The 19,642-nt window shown below is 35.7% G+C and overlaps 2 protein-coding genes across 9 annotated transcripts; both read right to left on the bottom strand.

Annotated features, from left to right (window-relative positions):
- Nucleotides 1-1,264: 1,264 nt before the first annotated feature.
- On the bottom strand, nucleotides 1,265-14,871 carry LOC137012790 (zinc finger protein 239-like). 8 transcript variants are annotated; one of them, XM_067376248.1, is made up of 5 exons: nucleotides 8,199-8,309; nucleotides 6,168-6,300; nucleotides 4,693-4,912; nucleotides 3,600-3,747; nucleotides 1,266-3,059 (listed from the first exon to the last, which is right to left on the bottom strand). In XM_067376248.1, the coding sequence occupies exons 4-5, from the start codon at nucleotides 3,607-3,609 to the stop codon at nucleotides 2,374-2,376; spliced, it is 696 nt and encodes a 231-aa protein (XP_067232349.1). In that variant the 5' UTR covers nucleotides 3,610-3,747; nucleotides 4,693-4,912; nucleotides 6,168-6,300; nucleotides 8,199-8,309; the 3' UTR covers nucleotides 1,266-2,373. The 8 variants fall into 8 exon arrangements, with proteins under 8 accessions (XP_067232345.1, XP_067232349.1, XP_067232347.1 ...); XM_067376244.1 differs by lacking the exons at nucleotides 3,600-3,747; nucleotides 4,693-4,912; nucleotides 6,168-6,300 and adding exons at nucleotides 12,705-12,968; nucleotides 13,427-14,871 and having other exon boundaries at nucleotides 1,265-3,059; nucleotides 8,199-8,318; XM_067376246.1 differs by lacking the exon at nucleotides 3,600-3,747.
- Nucleotides 8,832-19,278, bottom strand: LOC137012310 (zinc finger protein 658B-like). The gene is made up of 4 exons (XM_067375434.1): nucleotides 19,216-19,278; nucleotides 15,932-16,048; nucleotides 14,924-15,832; nucleotides 8,832-10,061 (listed from the first exon to the last, which is right to left on the bottom strand). The coding sequence occupies exons 2-4, from the start codon at nucleotides 15,987-15,989 to the stop codon at nucleotides 9,127-9,129; spliced, it is 1,902 nt and encodes a 633-aa protein (XP_067231535.1). The 5' UTR covers nucleotides 15,990-16,048; nucleotides 19,216-19,278; the 3' UTR covers nucleotides 8,832-9,126.
- Between the last annotated feature and the right edge of the window lie 364 nt (nucleotides 19,279-19,642).

Here is a 19,642-nt window from a genome sequence, read left to right as displayed (position 1 = left end):
TACTCTTTACTAAGAATTTTTTTAAACTTAAGTCAAAACTTAAGATTATTCTTAAGAGCATTTCTGAGAAGATTTATACATACAGGCCCAGGTTTAGTTATAATTAACAATTTCCTTTATTCATCTGCCATGTTGGAATGATTTTCAATGACACAGTGCATTCCTTTCTCCATGGAAAATGTGTGCAATTTTGCCTCAGAATTTGGTAAAACAAGGTAGATTAAGTGTTTTTAAAAGAAATCTCTTATGATCACCAAAGCTGAATTTATTTGATGAAAAATACAGTAAAAACAGTAATACTATGAAAATTACCACTTAAATATGTCTTCTAGTTATATTTTTATATAATATAATCAGCATCATTCCTTTCAGTGAAAAATATGATTTGTCTCTTAGTTTTAGAATAAATTCTGTTTTTAATATATATAGAATCCCTAGTTTTCTGACCTTATGAAATACCTGCTACAGTTTAAATCGATTGTGTGTGGGGTATGGGTTTCTGGGATGTTTAGATAACTACAATAGTTTTCATATTCTCCTGACAACGCGAATTTTTTGTGTGTTTTTTTTTTTTTAGGTCATTGCATTGTTTGGAGCATAAGAAACAAATTGAATAAAGACATTTTTTGAAAAAAAAAAAAAGACATTTTATTCTTATCTGATCTGCACGGATCTTCCTCGCATGGAGGGATTACCAAAATATTTACCAGGTTTAAACAGTACCCTTACAGACAAATCTTCCTGGAATAACTCTTAGAGCTGCACCCAAGGATAACTACCTATTATTGGATGAGTTCAATCAATCCTACCACCACAGGAAATTATTAAAAAACAACTCACCTGTGATGAAGGATGACCTCTCAGTCCCCCAGTCCTGTGTTTCTTGGGAATATCCCGGACGAGCCCCCAAACTGTTAGATCAAAATCTCAATAATAGGTAGAATATTTGTAATTCCAGTCATCAGTTAAGAAACAGGCGCCTCAACCCCTGTGATGTGTGGCAGCAGCAGCAGCGCAAGGCCTCGGGAGAATGACCATGCAGACACAGATCAAGAGTGGTACAAAGCATTCTCAGATTTATTCAGGAAGAAGGGTCATATTTATAGACATAGGTCAAACAACAATCTCCAGGATGGCATGAGCATCCAATCATATGTCTTAAGAATCAAACCTTACCATGTATGGCATTTCAAGAAATATAATAACAAATAAGAAATGTGCGTAAATGTGTGTGTCTTCAACTTCTGGTTGTGTGTGAGAATGTCAGTGTGTCCAAGGACTACTACTTCTTCATGATGTGCACAATGGAAAAATCCCAAGACACAGAGAAAGTCAAAAAGTGAAGCCCAAGAAATAAGAAATTATTTAATAGCTATGCTACATCCTCTGTAGAGGACACCAGGAACCATTTATTAAGAAAATTAAAAGACATGAAAAGACAAATAGGCAAACACATTTTTTTTATTCACCAATCAATTTTTAGGGTTTTTATATCCAAACTTTGTATAAAGATGATTAGAATGATTTGATATACCATTTTACTTCTTATATGCACGTAAACATGGCTATCACTGCTATTCCTATTCTATGCAATGCCTCTATACATTAAATTTGCATATTAATGTATTCTTAAGGCAACATAAATTGTTTTTTTAAAAAGTGTGCACATCTGACTGGCAACAAAAAGCTCAATGAGTGTGCAAACAATAAAAAGAAAAAGTTGGCAAACCCCAGCTCCAAAAGTATAAAGTATAATCTTTTTATTTCATATTCATACAAATGTGTGACGTTTCAAGCCGTTTGGCTCTTCATCAGACAGTTTTCTTTCTTAGGGCAACATGTAATGAAAAAAGATATATGATATAGAAATGGACAGATAATTTCTTTCCCTGTCCACTTGTTGTGTCTCCAAAATGCCTGATACTTTTGTACTGAATAACTTTAATAGCTTTAACAAGAACACATTTCTTACTTGAATGCTGCTGTTAAATGCTCTGGCGAGGAGATGGCAGACAGTGTAAAGCTCGCTAAGGGCAGGGTCTATGCTAATAGGGTAAAGTCCGTCAGCAGTTGTGGGCGGGGCCTAAACATATGTGATGTCACAAATTATAGAATCTGGAAACAGCTTGTTCTGAAACACTGCTTATGACTTATGGGGATAAAAAAAAAGGAGTGGGTATATTTTTACCATTGTAGGGTACTTGTGTAGTGTACACACACTGCCGACACACTTATGTTCAAACACCATGTAAAAATGAGTTTTGCATAATAGTTGCCCTTTAAATGAAGTAATTCTGTTGAAATTCCACCTTTTGCCATATCTGAATATTAAACTATTTAATTGAAAGTTATTGATCTGATTGTGAACTTTAATCACTTAGGCAACATTGGGCAATGCAATTTCATATGAGTTCGTAAACCAGATAATTGGTTGAAACTCTTCCCACACGAAGAGCACTGAAACGGCTTCTCTCCAGTATGGATTCTCTCATGATCTTTCAATGATGATGAATGAGAGAAACTCTTTCCACAGTGTGAGCACATGTACGGTCTCTCTCCAGTATGAACCCTCTGGTGTGATTTTAAGTCACTGGATCTAGTAAAGCTCTTCCCACAGTCAAAGCACACATGAGGTTTCACACCCAGATGAATATTCTGGTGAATTTTTAAATATTGGAGGAGTGCAAAACTCTTTCCACAATCAGAACACACGTGAGGCTTCTCATCTCCATGACTTTTCATGTGTCTTCTCAGTTGCATTGGCAAAGTAAATTTCTTGTCACACTGATCACAGCTAAATGATCTTTCTCCTGAGTGAAACAGCAGATGAGTTTTGAGACTACATGCCCATGGGAAGCTCTTTCCACACTGATGGCATGTGAAGGGTTTCTCTTTAGTGTGGATTCTCATGTGAATCTTCAAGCCTGGTTTAGATGCGAGTCTCTTTCCACACTGAAAGCAGGTGAAAGAACATTCGGCTCCTTGTCTTTGAGTCTTTTGTTGTGTGGCGAGAAGGTGTGTGCCGTGTTTCTCCTCCACTTCACTTTGTTCCATCAGGTCTAAAACAAACAGATTACATTAGACAATTCAAAATTAAAATAAAAGTAATTCCAAGTTTAATAACAGAATTTCGCAATTAAATTTTTTTTTACGGTTATTTATCAGTGTTAAATGTATTTCTGCAATTATAGGTCATAAAATCTTGGCAGTTACTGTATGACCGAAGATGCACTTTCCCTAAATCATCTTAAAATAAAACAATCTATAAGAGGAATTAGGGCAAGTGCATCTACAATGTGTGCCCATAAATGCATTTTCCCAAACTCATCGTGTTCCTATAGTTAATGTTATTTTAAAGCTCCTATAATTTTTTAAACAAGGGTTTGTCTAATTCCTAATGTTCTTTAGCAGCTATTAATTGGGACATTGGATGCAAAATTCACTTTTAAATGTTGTTTGCATATAAATGTGTCTTAGCAGTGTGTGGACACAGCCAACCTACAATGATAAAAATCCACACTTTTTTTTAATCCCCCAAAAAACCTAAACAGTCCCAATTATTAAGCTGTTTTGTTTTTCTGAGCAGCATGACCTCATACGTATTAGCATTGTTTTCGCGCTCAGCCAGTTGTACGCTGTCCGCCATTTTCTCCGTGCTCGAGCAGCTGTAGCAACAACGACGTCTCATAACCAACTCAGGTGTTTTGTTGTTGGATGTAAGAGTAAAAAAACAGTCTCCATGTACTCCTGAAATCAGAGCCGCAGAAGACGCAGTGGATTAGTTTTATTTTTGAAGGGAATTCACCCCCATATAGCCAAATTTGTTTACGTCTGTGCAAATCATTTTACAACAGACTGCTTTGTATGAAGGGACAATACAAAGCACAGGTTTTTGCTAAAAAGTTGTTACTCAAGGATGGATCAGTACCAACTGTTTGTGATCTGGCTTACAGTCTCCAGAGCAATACCGGATACGGCAGTAAATCAAAGGGAGAGCACGCACTATATTACTGTTCATTAGAGTTGATTTACAAATATAAAGCATACCAGTTTATTAAGCACCCCTGAAAAGGCATAAGGTCTGTATCATTTACTGTTTTTGCGTAATTCGCTGTGTATGTTGATGATAATGCAAGTGAGAGAGAGAGATTATGGAAAACTTTAATGCAAACTTCTTGTACTGTCTTTTATTCAGCTCTTACAGTAAATGTCTGGACTCTTAATCTTTTGTGATGTAAAATAAACTTCATAAAACTCATCAGTATAGTTTTGGTCATCATTCGGACGGGGTCCGGTACAACAGGTTTGTACTAATATAAAAGAAATTATTAAACTAAACTATATCTGTTCTATCTCCATGCATCATATATTCTGCTCTGGCTTCTGGCATTTTAAGTGCATGATATTGTCCTGTTTTGTTGCTGGTATGAGCTCTTGAAGCGCCACCCTCTTCTTAAAAGGAAGTTGGGAGCACCAGCTTATTTGGATTTAAAGGGACACACACAAAAAAAGGCACGTTTTTTGCTCACCCTGAAAAACGAGCAAATTTAACATGCTATAAAAATAATCTGTGGGATATTTTGAGCTAAAACTTCACATACACACTCTGGGCACATCAGAGGCTTATTGTACATCTCGTAAAAAGGGGCATCCGATGTCCCTTTTAATGAAGAATCAAGAAAGGGCACTGACCTATTTGTTCCTCTGTATCTTCATCTTTTATTCCGCAGTGTTCTTCCTTAAACTCCATCTTTACAATAGTATGTCAGTAGTAGTAATTCCTCAAGTTGCTGCTGCTGCTTCTGTGGGAAGAAGGGAATATTCCCCAGCATTTAAACTCTCATGAACGGCTTTGGGAGCAGCTTCACTGAGATGAAGGTGTCAATTGTGGTCAGGTCAATAGCTGTGTGATCTGTGGGTGCAAGTATACCTGGTCATTTAACCTTTTTAGCATACTATAGTGTGCTCATCAGTCCTGGGATTCAGAGCCTTTTGTGTCCCTAGTAAATATCATGATTTTACTGCCTTAAAATGTTGAACCATATCCATTTTAAAGCTTTCTTAGTCAAACATAACACCATTTGAGCTCTAAGTATATTGAAGCGGATTATAAAAAAAAAAAAAAAAGTAATTTTATAGGGTTTTACATTTACTGTTTTTCACCATATATCACTATATTTCCCCAGCCTTGTGTATCCCAATTTCATGATTAATACAACACTTATCATATTATTAAAATTACAGTTTTTTGCAATTCTTTATTTGATAAACCTTCCCCCAGATTCACAGAAAAGGCTTAATGTGATAGTTTGGAACTACTTGAGAGGGTGAGTAAATGATGACAGAATTTTAATTTTTGGGGTGAACTATCCCTTTAAGCCCTAAAACGCATGTTTGAGCTGTTTTAACTGAAAGCAATTTGCACTTTTATATCTTAAAAAAATATATGTGCCATTTTTTTGTCTAAAAATGCACACAAAGGCACATTTTTACAATAATTTCGTAAAATCAACAACAACAAAAAAAAAAAACTAAACAAAAAAACAATAATAATTCAGTGACAATTTACTGGAGTATCAATAATGTAGCAGTACTTTAAAAAGTAAACAAAATGCCTTTTAGCATTGAATCTGGTAACAGGGTGGACATTTTTGTTCTTCCATCTCATTTATTTTGCTCAAGTGGGTATCTACCCAAACTCCAGAATTATTTTCAAATGTTTTACATCACCCTATCATGACTACACAAACAGTTGTCTTAAAAACTGAGTTTTGATTTTTTACATTTTATGATGGCCAAAGACGGCACCGAATATCAGGAATGATGACCGACTCTGCGCCCTCTAGTGATGGGAACACACATTTTAGCTACATATACTTCTTATTTAATGATTTGTAGATTATATAGATAATACTTTAATGAAAACAATTGAAATAATCGTCTAGTAAACAAGTTCGGACTGTTCTCGTTGCATTAACACCGTTCTGACCAGCAGGTATCGCCAGCGTACGGCGTTTTAAGCGCTTTGAAACAGGGAATCATTTCGCGACGCAAATGGTTCAGTTGATTCGGAGTACAAAAAGCTCCGTTTCTCCCCATCTATCATCACCTCTCTCCAGGTTAATTATAAATGAGTATTAAATTTTAAAATGTAAAATCTAACTCACGTTATAGACCCCCGCAGAAGATTTCACCAAGATGTTTTACTTGTTGTGTCTGAGGGAACCGCCATTCGTCTTCATCTATTGTAGGATAACTGCTGTCGGGTTGTGAACTAACTACATTCTGCCATCTACTGTGCTGGAGTGAGAAGAGAGTATAGTCTATATAAAGCCGAGTTCCTTTCTCCCACATTTTAATAGTTTTAGCAAGCAACAATTCTCTCACCATTTCAGCCATTTACATTCAATTGTTCTACTGACCACGTATAAGACCGATTTTACACCTTCATTACTCTGTAATCTTTATCACCCCTCAGAAAGGTTTCACACCCTCCTCCACCATCCTTTTTTATCCTTCCTCATATTGAAAAATGTTTAAAATCAATTACAGTCGTTACTGCTTGTATATTTGTACAAAGATTTTTACATTTCTAACAATAAATCTGAGCATACCTATCAAAAAGTAAATTACTTTTTTTTTTTAATATAAACATTTAATGGAAAGATATATTTAAAATATGAGTGTTAGTTAATAGAAATGGGAAGCATGTTTTAAAATATGATTTAAATGCCTGCAATAAATTATGATGATTAACATTGTGTATAAAACGATGTGAGTTTAGTTGGCAAGCACATCATGTCATATAAAATTAAAACAATAATTCATATAGTTGATTTGAATGCTGACTTCTAAATAAATGCTGACACAAATATTTAAATGGACTCAGCCTGATAAATAACTCACAGCAGATTTAGAGCTTGATTTCTTGATCCATGAAACATTTAAATTATTTAAAATTACAACAAATGATGCCACCTAGAATCAAATAAATGGTACTGCTAATGTTCACTTAAACACAGAGAGAATTATACTGATGGTGAAACTACACAGAATCTGCTTCAAAAGAATCCAGGCAAAAAGATAATTTATTATTACTTTATTGTTTAGCAACATTTCATTTACCTTATCTTTGACCAAAATCCATGTAAAGTAAAAGTTAGTTCATCTCTATACACTTGATAGAAGCTGTAAAACAGTTATTTGCCATGCACAGACATTGAGCATATGGATTTAAATTTTATCTTATATTGTAAATGGTTGTTGATATATGAATTTAAAAACAGGTGCAGTTTTAATTATAAAAAAATATTGCTTGATCAATGCTATGATGTTTAACTCCTTGATTTCAGGTAAACAGGTAAATAATTATTTGAGAATTCTTTCAGATGATCTTTCAGAAACCTTTTGGATGAGAAACTCTTTCCACACTGAGTGCATGTGAACGGTTTTTCTCCAGTGTGAAAATCACATTAAAGCTTGCTTTCTGAACTAAACTCTTTCCACATTGGATGCATGTATAAGGCTTTTCTCCAGTGTGAATCCTCATGTGCTCTTTTAAGAGTCCTTCCTGTGTGTAACTCTTTCCGCACTGAGTGCATGTGAACGGTTTTTCTCCAGTGTGAAAATCACATTAAAGCTTGCTTTCTGAACTAAACTCTTTCCACATTGGATGCATGTATAAGGCTTTTCTCCAGTGTGAATCCTCATGTGCTCTTTTAAGAGTCCTTCCTGTGTGTAACTCTTTCCGCACTGAGTGCATGTGAATGGTTTTTCTCCAGTGTGAATTCTCATATTTATCATAAATTTTGATTTACGGGTGTAACTCTTTTCACACTCTGAGCAGGTGAAGGATCCTTTGACTCCAGTTTTTCAAACTTGTTTTTGTGTGAAATAAAATTTTCTGCTGAGTCTACTAGTATCTAGTGTAAATGTTATTGTTATGTAAGTTTTTATCTTAATGTTCCTCATCAGTCATTAAAGAGAATGAAGGAAAACATCTTAAAACAAACTAAATGCATAAAATGCATCTACAGAACTTATTTGTGACCATAAATGCATTTCCCCAAACTCACCTTTTATTTTCATATCTGTTCCTATAGTTAATATTATTTTACAGCTCCTATGCTTATGTAAATGAGGGTTTGTAATTTTAATGTTCAGCAGTTCTTAAAGTAGAATCAAGAATAGACACCAACCTGTTTGTTCCCCTATATCTTCATCTTTTATTCTGCAGGGTTCTTCCTCAAACTCCATCTTTACAATAGCATGTCAGTAGTTTCTCCTAGAGTAAGTCCTCCTGTTTACTTCTTCTTCTCCTGTGGGAAGATGGGAATATTCCCCAACATTTAAACTCTCATGAAAGGATGTGGGAGCGGCTTCACTGACTGAAGGTGTGAATTGTGGTCGCTGTTGATCATTTAGGAGATGATCATCACACTTACAATCACTCAACTATTCAGGTGTTTTTCTCAAATAGTTGTCAAATAGATTTTTGCTCTTATATAAGATATACGTCAAAACCCCTGGCCGGTGAGTCAGAACATCTAGACACAGGAACAGCTTCTTCTTCCACAAAGGATAAATGCCTCTCTTGTCCTCTCTTAGTGCAGAACTCCCAGTGTTTAGTGCAATATTATGACTTATTCTATTTCTTTATACTTTTCCTATTGTTATTCTTTTGTTTTATTATTATTGTCTTATTGTTGCATTCATGTGTGCACTGGATGCTTCATTATTCTACAAACCTTAAATTTAAAAACATCTAGTCCACTTTTAAAATAGTGATTTAATACTCGAGAGATAATAAAATGAAGAAACCCTTACACTGAACTAAATTTGTTTATTACTTATGTCACTCAACAAGTACAAGTTTAATTCTGTCTTTTATTGTTGTAACAAATTATACAGAAGACATAAGTGACCATAACTACAAAAAAGACTTCATATAATATTATTAATAAGTGTATCACCATCACATGATATGGATGGAAACGTGAGTACCTCTCATTGGTTTCATACAGATTACATAATCAGAGAATATTTGTTCACATTTCATGCTTTCTATACACATATTTCTTTTTGTGACTGAGGCAGACTAGTGATGGATCTGAATGTTAATTTTGCTCAGTTAGACAACTCTGAACAATGCTTTTTCTCATGAATCCGTAAATTAAATGATCGTCTGAAACTCTTCCCACATGAAGAGCACTGGTATGGTTTCTCTCCAGTATGAACTCTCTCATGATATTTCAATGTTCCTAACCGAGTAAAACTCTTTCCACAGTGTGAACACTGGTGCGGTTTCTCTCCAGTATGAATTCTCTCATGAGCTTTCATGTCTCCTGACTGAGAGAAACTCTTTTCACAGTGTGAGCACTTGTAAGGTTTCTCTCCAGTATGAATTTTCTCATGATCTTTTAAGGTTCTTGACCGAGTGAAACTCTTTCCACATTGTGAGCACTTATACGGTTTCTCTCCAGTATGAATTCTCTCGTGAGCTTTCATGTCTCCTGACTGAGAGAAACTCTTTCCACAGTGTGAGCACTTGTACGGTTTCTCTCCCGTATGAACTCTCTGGTGTTTTTTTAAGATTTCGGATGAAATAAAGCTCTTCCCACAGTCAATGCACACATGAGTTTTCACACCAGTATGAATAAGCTCATGATGTTTTAAAGTCTGCAGTAGTAAAAAACTCTTTCCACAAACAGAACACACATGCGGCTTCACACCTGCATGACTTTTCATGTGTCTTTTCAGGTGCTCTGCCACAATAAATGTCTTGTCACACTGGTCACAACCAAATGATCTTTCTCCTGAGTGAATCATCAGATGTTTTTTGAGACTTTCTGCCCATATGAAGCTCTTTCCACACTGATGGCATGTGAAGGGTTTATCTTCATTGTGGATCCTCATGTGTTTCTTTAAGCCTGATTTAGATGTGAGTCTCTTTCCACACTGAGAGCAGGTGTGAGAACATTTCTCTCCTCTTCTGTGAGTGTTTTGTTGAGGTTTCTGAAACTGATGGTGTTTCTCCTCCACTTCACTTTGTTCCATCAGGTCTAAAACAAACATATTACATTAGATCATTCAAGATTGAAATAAAAGTAATCCCTAGTTTTATTAATATTAGAATAATTTTATTAATGGAAAAATCATGAATGGATACTGACCTATTTGTTGCTCTGTATCTTCATCTTTTATTCTGCATGGTTCTTCCTTAAACTCCATCTTTACAATAGTATGTCAGTAGTTTCTCCTAGAGTAATTCCTTCTGCTTGGTTCTTCTCCTATGGGAAGGTGGGAATATTGCCCAGTATTTTAACAGGTCAATAGCTATGTGATGTGTGGGTGCAAGTAACCGGTCATTTAACAGATGCTTAAACTTTTTAAGGCAGGAACACAGCCAACACTAACGAACTAGTGGCAACAAAAGCAGACTGCGGGGTTGGCTCATGTCGGCAGGGTCTGTGTCCAAAGTTGCCCTAACCCACCAACGCTCAACAAACGTTCTGCGCCTGCGTAAGATGAAATCCCTTTCCGAACCAGCAGGTGGCAGTAGCTGAACAGACAATCAGAATGATCAGATGGCCCGACGAGCTCCAACACCGATTCAACATGTCGAAATCGGCCGAAAAAAAGCAGACGAGAGCTGTGTCCGAAACCGCTCACTCGTTCACTCATTCACTAATCCCTATATAGTGTATGGCACTTGAGTGCACTATATCTGTATGGAGTGAATGAAATGAAGTGAATGAATTCGGACGCTGACGTATACACTGTGCGTCGGAGATATCTATCTCAGAAACGGCTCGACACGCAATAAAACTATTTTATCCTACATATTATTGACATTATAAAACAATGTTAATAACGATAACAATCATAATGACTTCATTTTGTAATCATACATGCCTCTGTGCCAGCTTTGTAGTTTAATCGATTGTATAATTATTTTTTTGGCATGCTTAATGTGTTTATAATCATTTAATACTATAAAAAACTGCAAACAAAAATAAACACATTAACAAGTGTACATAATTTCATGTATTTATCCTAAGTTGTTAGAAACGCTCACGCTCACAGATGACGTGGTCTTTGAGCGCCCTCAGGCGACCGTTATGATTTGAATACGCTACATATGATTAACGAATTTTTTTAAATCATCCACTAAATTATCATCTTTTAAAGTTTAATGAGTTAACAGTGCCACAAATTATTAAAACACATTGCTGTTAGTAAAACACATTAAATCGATTTAACGCCTACATCATATTTTAATAATAAAAATAATATTTTTATTAATATAATTTCATTTTTAATTCATCTATATAATAATGTCCCCCTATACATTTTAGTAGGTTTTATTCAAGTAGTGATTAAAAAAAAAAAAAAAAGGTTAAAAAATTGGATTTTGGGAAATAGTGCTTCAGCAAGTGTACATGGAATGTACACTCGAAATCAGAGAGAATTGTGGGTATAAAGTAGTGAACGAATGTAGGGAATGAAGTCGTTCACTCAGAATTTGGACACCACTACAAAATGGCCGACACCCGATATAGTGGACTATATAGTGGATAGGGAGCGGTTTCAGACACAGCTGAGGACTTGAGCTGACGGTGCGGAACACACTGAGAAAACTTGGTCGGCCGACGAACAAAAACTGCCCGACGGCCGACTGTCGGCTTGGTGTGTTCCTGCCTTTAGCATACTAAAAATCATACCTTGTTTACAGTTTCACCTGACACAACTGACAGACAACATACAGTTAAACTGTACTGTGTCGTTACTGGGATTCAGTGCCTCCCTTGTAGATCATGATCTTACTGCCTTAAAATGTTGAACAATATCTAAATAATTTTAAACCTGTCTTAAATAACACCATTTGAACTCAAAGCATATTGAAGTTAATTACATTTTTGAATATATGAACATTTATTATTATTTTTTGGGGGTATATCAGTAATGATTCTAATATATATGTTTAATTATTACATTTATGTTAACAATTATAATCAACGTTTTTAGCTTGTCTCTCAAATTTATTGTCCACATGTTATTATCGACCACTTTCCCTTTAAATGAGAGTTGGAAAAATTTAATTAAATGACGTCATATCATGAAGCAGTCAACTTGGGAAAGAGAGTGATATCCTCTGTAATTTTAACAGTTTATTTGTATCTATTTATTTTTTTATTTTATTTTTACCAATTTTATCTTTCAAATTTGATGAAGTCATGTGATTAGTATGTCCACCATGTTAAGGGAAATATTGAAAAAGTAGAAAGAAAAAAATACACATTTTACAAATTAGATTTAAAGAGATTTTAAGGCAACTCTGATACATTTTAATTTTTGTTCTCATCACTAGTAGAGCTAATGCAAGAACTGGAAATTCATTTATCTTTAAATTTATTCGTTTTCATGGAGAACGCGGCTCCTTATTGCTTAGTAGGCCTAATAGCAGACTTCACGGGAGCGCGCTTTTGAAAAGAGAAGAAAGCGGCGCAGCCGGCGTTTTCCACGCGTTTAGACGCGATATGTACGGCCCCGAAAGAGTGAATCATTTCGTGAAGCAATTGATTCAGTTGATTCGTAGTTTCGAAAAGCTGTTTATCCGATCATCACCACCTCTCTCCAGGCTATACTGCACACAACAGTTAATTATAAATGAGTATGAACTGTTTCAACATAAACTAACTCACGTTATAGACCCCAGTTTAAGATTTCACCAAGATGTTTTATTTGTTGTGGCTGAGGGAGCGCCATTCGTCTTCTTCTGTTGTAGGATTACTGGCAGGTTGTGAACTAACAACACAGTCTGCCACCTACTGTGCTGGAGTGAAAAAAGGTTGGGTTCATTTATCCCAGTCTAACATTACAGCACTAAAATAAGCAATAATTCTTTCATTCTTTCCCCCATAATAAGACTGATTTCCACATCACTCTGTAATCTTCATTACCCCTCACTGTAAAAAAAAAAAAAAAAAAAAATCAGACCTCTCCAACTCAAAATGTTCTAGTGATAGTCAAATCTACATATTTCAATTGGCCTAACTGAAATTGTGTGAACTGAATTTTATAAATTGTGGCAACAGTCTGTTAAGATATTATTTCTGATCAAGCCAATGTTAAAAGACTGTTGCTACAATTGATAAAATTCAATTCACACAAAGTCAGTTGGGCCCATTGAAATATTTAAATGTGACCAGTAACTAGAAAAAAAAAAGTTTTTAAAAGGTTATTGGTCCAATTGCATATTTTAAATTTGTAGTAATTGTTTATTTATCAATGTCCCAAAAGAAAAAAAAATGTATGAAAAAATAAATGCATCAAAATACAGTCAGAACACAGACAACAGTTTACATTTTTTTAATCACTTTATTAACAAATCAATTCCAACAGGATCGATATTTGGTGAAAATACCTTGTTTCAAACAAGGATGAACAGAATATATTCCAAGTCTTATGCATGTCTTGATGTGGTGAAGAAAACTTTCAAAAATTGCACTGGTTAAAACCTAAGAAATAAAAAGAAAGTAAAATAACATTAATAGCAAAGTTCCCCTGCATCACACTTTATATATTGAGGATGAATCTCAATCATTATAGATTTTGCTTTATCGTTTATTTTGTGGTATGTAAATATACCCAACTTTCAGGACTGCTGACAGTTACTGACACAAGCTAAAAAATTAATGGAGGAATAAAAAAAAACATGTGCTCGATGTGTTTGAAGCAATAAGTCCCCAAAGTGGCCGAAGGCAAACTCACTGTATTCAGCAGTCCCACTGCACACATATCATGCAGAAGTTGATCTAAAAGTATTTATACAGTATATGACACAAGGAAAATAAATAGGGTAACGGTAGTAGGGATACTAACCCGGAAAACACGAACATAAAAGCAATGAAATACTCACGATTCTACAAAATGCCTATTTATGCCAGGTCCTAGAGCAAAGCCAACACACTATACTCACCAAAGTGTCTTGAAACATGCGACGATTAATATCTGTCTTCTAAGTTGAGAATGACTGTGTCAGCCTTCAAGTACCCCTGAAATCAAAATTTAAGTTTTTTAGCTTAGTATGAATATGTTAAGGTTATGAATACAAAATTCAAATTTAAGAGATATAAGCATATACTACATTACCAACCTGCCAAATGCGGGTAGATTTCATCTGTGGTGGGTAAGACAGCCACTCCCACTACTAAGGTAGCCAAGCTTGTCGTAGCACAAAATTACAATCCAATCACAATTCGTTATTGATTAACTTGTAGTTAGTGAAGGGATAGGCGGAATCGCACTGAGGCCCTGTCCACATGAACACGGGTATTTTCAAAACCTCATATTTTTCTGTGCGGTTTGGCTATTCATCCACACACGAACGCTTTATCCGGTTACTGAAACCGTAGTTGAAATTTCAGTGTAAAAAAATAACGTCAACAGATTGAATAATGCTGCGCGTTCCAAGACACTTCTGCAGGCCTTTCAGTATCACCGGCTGATTCTGCACCGCTCTCCCCCCCGCGCATCCGCATTTGAATTCTCTATACTAACTTTTCTCAGGCGCATTTTGGGAATGGGCATACAGTTTCTTACTTCGACTTGATAGATTGACTGAACAATTAAATATGTTTAAATTAATGAATATAAATTTTTTTATTTCAGCACTTGATCAATGTAATGGCGACCCCTTGATTTCAGGTAAACAAGTAAATTCATTCATTAAATAAGTCACATTGTTCCTCTGTATTTCTCAGTACAAAGTTAATGTGTGACTTAAATGCAAAAAAAGTCTTCAATTTGTTCTCAATGCTCCAACCTCTAAACAACTTGACAAAAAAAAAAAAATCTGAATATTAAACTATTTATTTGAAAGTGATGGATCTGAATGTGAACTTTGCTCACACCTATGAGCAATGCTTTTTCTCATGAATCCGTAGATTAGATGATCGTCTGAAACTCTTCCCACATGAAGAGCACTGGTGAGGCTTCTCTCCAGTATGAATTCTCTCATGGTCTTTCAAGGTTCCTGACACATAGAAACTCTTCCCACATTGTGAGCACATGTACGGTTTCTCTCCAGTATGAACTCTCTCATGATCTTTCAATGTTCCTAACCGAGTAAAACTCTTCTCACAGTGTGAGCACTTGTATTGTTTCTCTCCAGTATGATTTTTCTCATGATCTTTCAAGGCTCCTGGCCGAGTGAAACTCTTTCCACAGTGTGAGCACTTGTGCGGCTTCTCTCCAGTATGAATTCTTTCATGAGCTTTCATGTCTCCTGACTGAGCGAAACTCTTTCCACAGTATGAGCACTTGTACGGTTTCTCTCCAGTATGAACTCTCTGGTGTTTTTTTAAGATTTCAGATGAAATAAAGCTCTTCCCACAGTCAATGCACACATGAGTTTTCACACCAGTATGAATAAGCTCATGGTGTTTTAAAGTCTGCAGTACAGAAAAACTCTTTCCACAAACAGAACACACGTGAGGCTTCACATCTGCATGACTTTTCATGTGTCTTTTCAGGTGATCTTCCAAAATAAATGTCTTGTCACACTGATCACAGCCAAATGATCTTTCTCCTAAGTGTAACAGCAGATGACTTTTGAGACTTTTTGCCCATGTGAAGCTCTTTCCACACTGATGGCATGTGAAGGGTTTCTCTTCATTGTGGATCCTCATGTGGTTCTTCAAGCTTGATTTAGATGCTAGTCTGTTTCCACACTGAGAGCAGGTGTAAGAACATTTCTCTCCACTTTGAGTGTTTTGGGGTATGTGAAACTGATGGTGTTTCTCCTCCGCTTCACTTTGTTCCATCAGGTCTAAAAGGAACATATTACGTTAGACAATTCACGATTGAAATAAAAGTAATCCCAAGTTTTATACCAGTTATTATTGAAGATTTAAAAATGGATACTGACCTATTTGTTGCTCTGTATCTTCATCTTTTACTCTGCAGGGTTCTTCCTTAAACTCCATCTTTACAATAGTATGTCAGTAGTTTCTCCTGGAGTAATTCCTTCTGCTTGCTTCTTCTCCTGTGGGAAGATGGGAATATTCCCCAGTATTTTAACAGGTCAACAGCTGTGTGATGTGTGGGTGCAAGTAACTTTTTAGCATAGTAAAAACTATACCTTGTTTACGGTTTCGCCTGACACAACTGACAGACATGATACAGTTAAACTGTATTGTGTCATTCCTGGGATTCAGTGCCTTTAACATTTATTCCATTAAAGGAATATTCAGAGTGCAAGTAAAAACAGTTTCTCTTGGGCAATATTATGCCACAAATATTGTCTATTGAGTTAAAGTTAAATTGAACCTGAAATGATAATTTGTGAAACCAGATGAGACACTTTGTAATGGGTATGTATGATGGATTTTAAACTGTACTATTTTTATTGCAGGTTTTCTGGGATCCCCAATTTAAGGCATCAGGACATCAGATGTTGGCCTGGACAGATGTACCAACAGAACACCACACTGACCTCTGCTTTTGCAAGGATGGCTGATTACTACCTTGTTCTGAGAGGGTATTATTATAGCAGAACTGATCACCTGTGACAGTGGGATTTGTGGTTTTAAAGAATAGTCACACATCAGTAAACTTAAAGTCACAGAGAATTTTTAGAAGTTGCAAACTGATTTTTCTCTGAACACTTACACATTTTTTAAAATTCTTTTCTGGTGGTGCACAAGTCCTATTCTACAAATTACAAATTAAGAAATTCATATGCTCACATTTAAGCTGCGGTCACATTGGACTTTGAGCACGCAAAATTTCTTCTGACACTGCAACAGTCGTGATATGACGTCACGCTCTGCAGCATCTTTTTAAATACATTAATTCAACATTAAAACAAATAGTATATTCAAAATGTAAATATATTTGCATTTGAGTGCGTATGAATGAGAGTCAATGGAATGAAAAGTGTAGTGTGACTGCACCTTTATTCTGCAGTTGCAGCATACTTGTATACAAAAGTGTGAAGTCATTAACAAATTTTATTGAAACTGATATGTGAGATTTCACATTACATATCAGTATGCGAGAACCCACTCACACACTTGTTCTATGCTGTGATAAACATGTTCTTGTCATTATAAATCAATCAGTAATCAACACAGCACCGCCCCAAAATTGCCTTGCACTGTAGAATTACAGTTTTTGCAAGAAATGAAAAATAGCTAATTATTTATTATAAATGCTACTATTTTACAATCAATATTTAAGACTATGTTAGAGGGGTAGAAGTCATTTTTACGGATAGGATTTTTTTCATTACAAACTTTATTTTATTTGAATGATCTACAAAAATGTGAGCCTACGAGTTTTGTAGAGATTTGTAGAATAGAATTAGTACACATGCAATGAAAAAAATGTAACGTGTTGTGTTTGTGAGAAAGAAAAAAACTAAAAGTTTGCAACTCCTAAAACATTTTCTCAATGACTTTACCGAAATATTCTCTACACCTTACACAGATGTTCAGTTTTGCTACAATAATACTAGACATTATACAGCACATGCAGAATTTGAGTCGATGTTGTGATTACATTTTTTTTCCCAATCACATTTTACCAATGCCAAACCACATCTATCTAATTAACAACTATTACTAATTAAACAGGTGATATTTAATTGTTAACAAGGGTTTGGCTGGACCCTGCTGACCCTTATCAGTATTTCTTGTCCAATGGTCATACTTAAATTTTCCAGTTTCTCTAGTATTGCATCTGTAGGAAATTGTAGTCTGCCTCGACCCAGATTCCACTCCAAAGTATATTTTAGAATGAGCTCATCCCCAAAATGGCTTATCATAGAGAAGAAGAAAGTCAACTGGTATATTGTTTATGCACCATTTGGTTGATCAAATCCTGAGCAAATGGTAATTAATTGTAGAATGGGAATGGGTGTGGGACATAGAGAACCATCACCAGGTGTCACAACTTCATTAACATACAGAACACAGCTGGAAAAACATGAGAAACTTCATTTACATGAAGAGTGGTAAACTGTAAACAGGATAAAAGGTTTGAGATTTGGATGTTCTGGGTTCATTCTGACTCTGATGAACCCAAGGTGCTACGTGTACTTTGTCAGTGCTAGGCTGCAATAAACGTCTTCAACGTCCTTATCTTTTCTTACACATCCTTTTCTGGGGCTTTTAATAATGACTTTTCAGTGCGAGTTAAACCTCTTTTTTGGCCCATTGTGTTTTTTTTTTTTTTTTTTTTTAAGTAACCTAAAAATAGTTTTGTCTATGGTATTGAAATTGTAGGTTACATATTTGTCACCTTTTTCACCCAAGCCAAGGAGTTTACATTCCTGATAATACAAGAGCAAGGAACTTAAATTTTAATTGCAAAGGAAAACCAATCCATCCGTTATATTCTTCTGTCCTCTATTTTCAAGGGTAAGATTTCTTTATAAATCATCTACTCACCCATATGTCTTAATTTTTGTGGAACACAAAAGGAGAGAGTCACAGTCTGTCACCATTAGAAAGGAAATTGTGATAGTGAATTGTGACTCAGGCTGTCAGTCTCTTGATGTTATGCCTTATCTCCTTTTTGTGCTCGTTTCACTCATATCAACATCGTTTCAGCATAATATAAGCAAACAATCTGCGTCGATTTTCCGTTAGTTTTGAATGGCGTGTCTGAAATGGTTTTGATGCCCTGTAAATATTCTAGGTTTATTCTGTGGGTGTGCTAACTGGGTGTAGGTTCAGCATAAATAAATAAAGGTCCTAGAAAGCCCATGCCCGGCCGGGTTTTACAGCTTTGCATCATCCACACATCGGCCGGACAGCTTCGCGATCAGATGCCGACGTCTCGGCGACATTTTCCAAATAAGCAAACGCTCTCTGAGCTACATCTTGGCCCGACATACGTGTGCTATCTGGGATAAATGTATCTAGTGGAGCTAATGCAATGGCTGTAAATCCATTTATTCTTTGCTTAGCAACGGCAGACTTCACTGGAACGCGCCTTTGAAATGAGAAGAAACGGCGAAGCCGGCTTTTTCTACGCGTTTAGACGCGACATGTGAACGGCCCCGAGATTGAATCATTTCGCGAAGCAATTGATTCAGTTGATTCGGAGTTTCGAAAAGCTCAGTTTATCCTATCATCACCATCTCTCTCCAGGCTATTCTGCACACAACAGTTAATTATAAAACTGTTACAACATAAACTAACTCACGTTATAGACTCCAGCTTTATTTGTTATGGCTGAGGGAGCACCATTCATCTTCTTCTGTTGTAGGATTACTGGCAGGTTGTGAACTAACAACACAGTCTGCCATCTACTGTGCTGGAGTGAGAAAGGGTTGGATTCATTTATCCCACATTCTAACATTATAGCACTAAAATAAGCAACAATTCTCTCATTATTTTCCCATCTACATTCAGTTGTTCTACTGACCATGTATAATAAGACTGATTTCACACAGCACTCTAATCTTCATCACCATTCGCTGTAAAAAATAAATAAAATAAAATGAGACCTCTCCAACTCAATTTTCTAGTGATAGTCACATCTACATTTTTCAATTGCCCTAACTGAAATTGAGTAAATTGAATTTTATCAATTGTGGCAACAGTCTGTTAACATTGGCTAAACATTATTT

This window comes from Chanodichthys erythropterus, chromosome 22 (genome assembly GCF_024489055.1).
Source record: "Chanodichthys erythropterus isolate Z2021 chromosome 22, ASM2448905v1, whole genome shotgun sequence".
Lineage (NCBI taxonomy): Eukaryota > Metazoa > Chordata > Actinopteri > Cypriniformes > Xenocyprididae > Chanodichthys > Chanodichthys erythropterus.
This window is presented reverse-complemented; position numbering and strand designations above follow the sequence as displayed.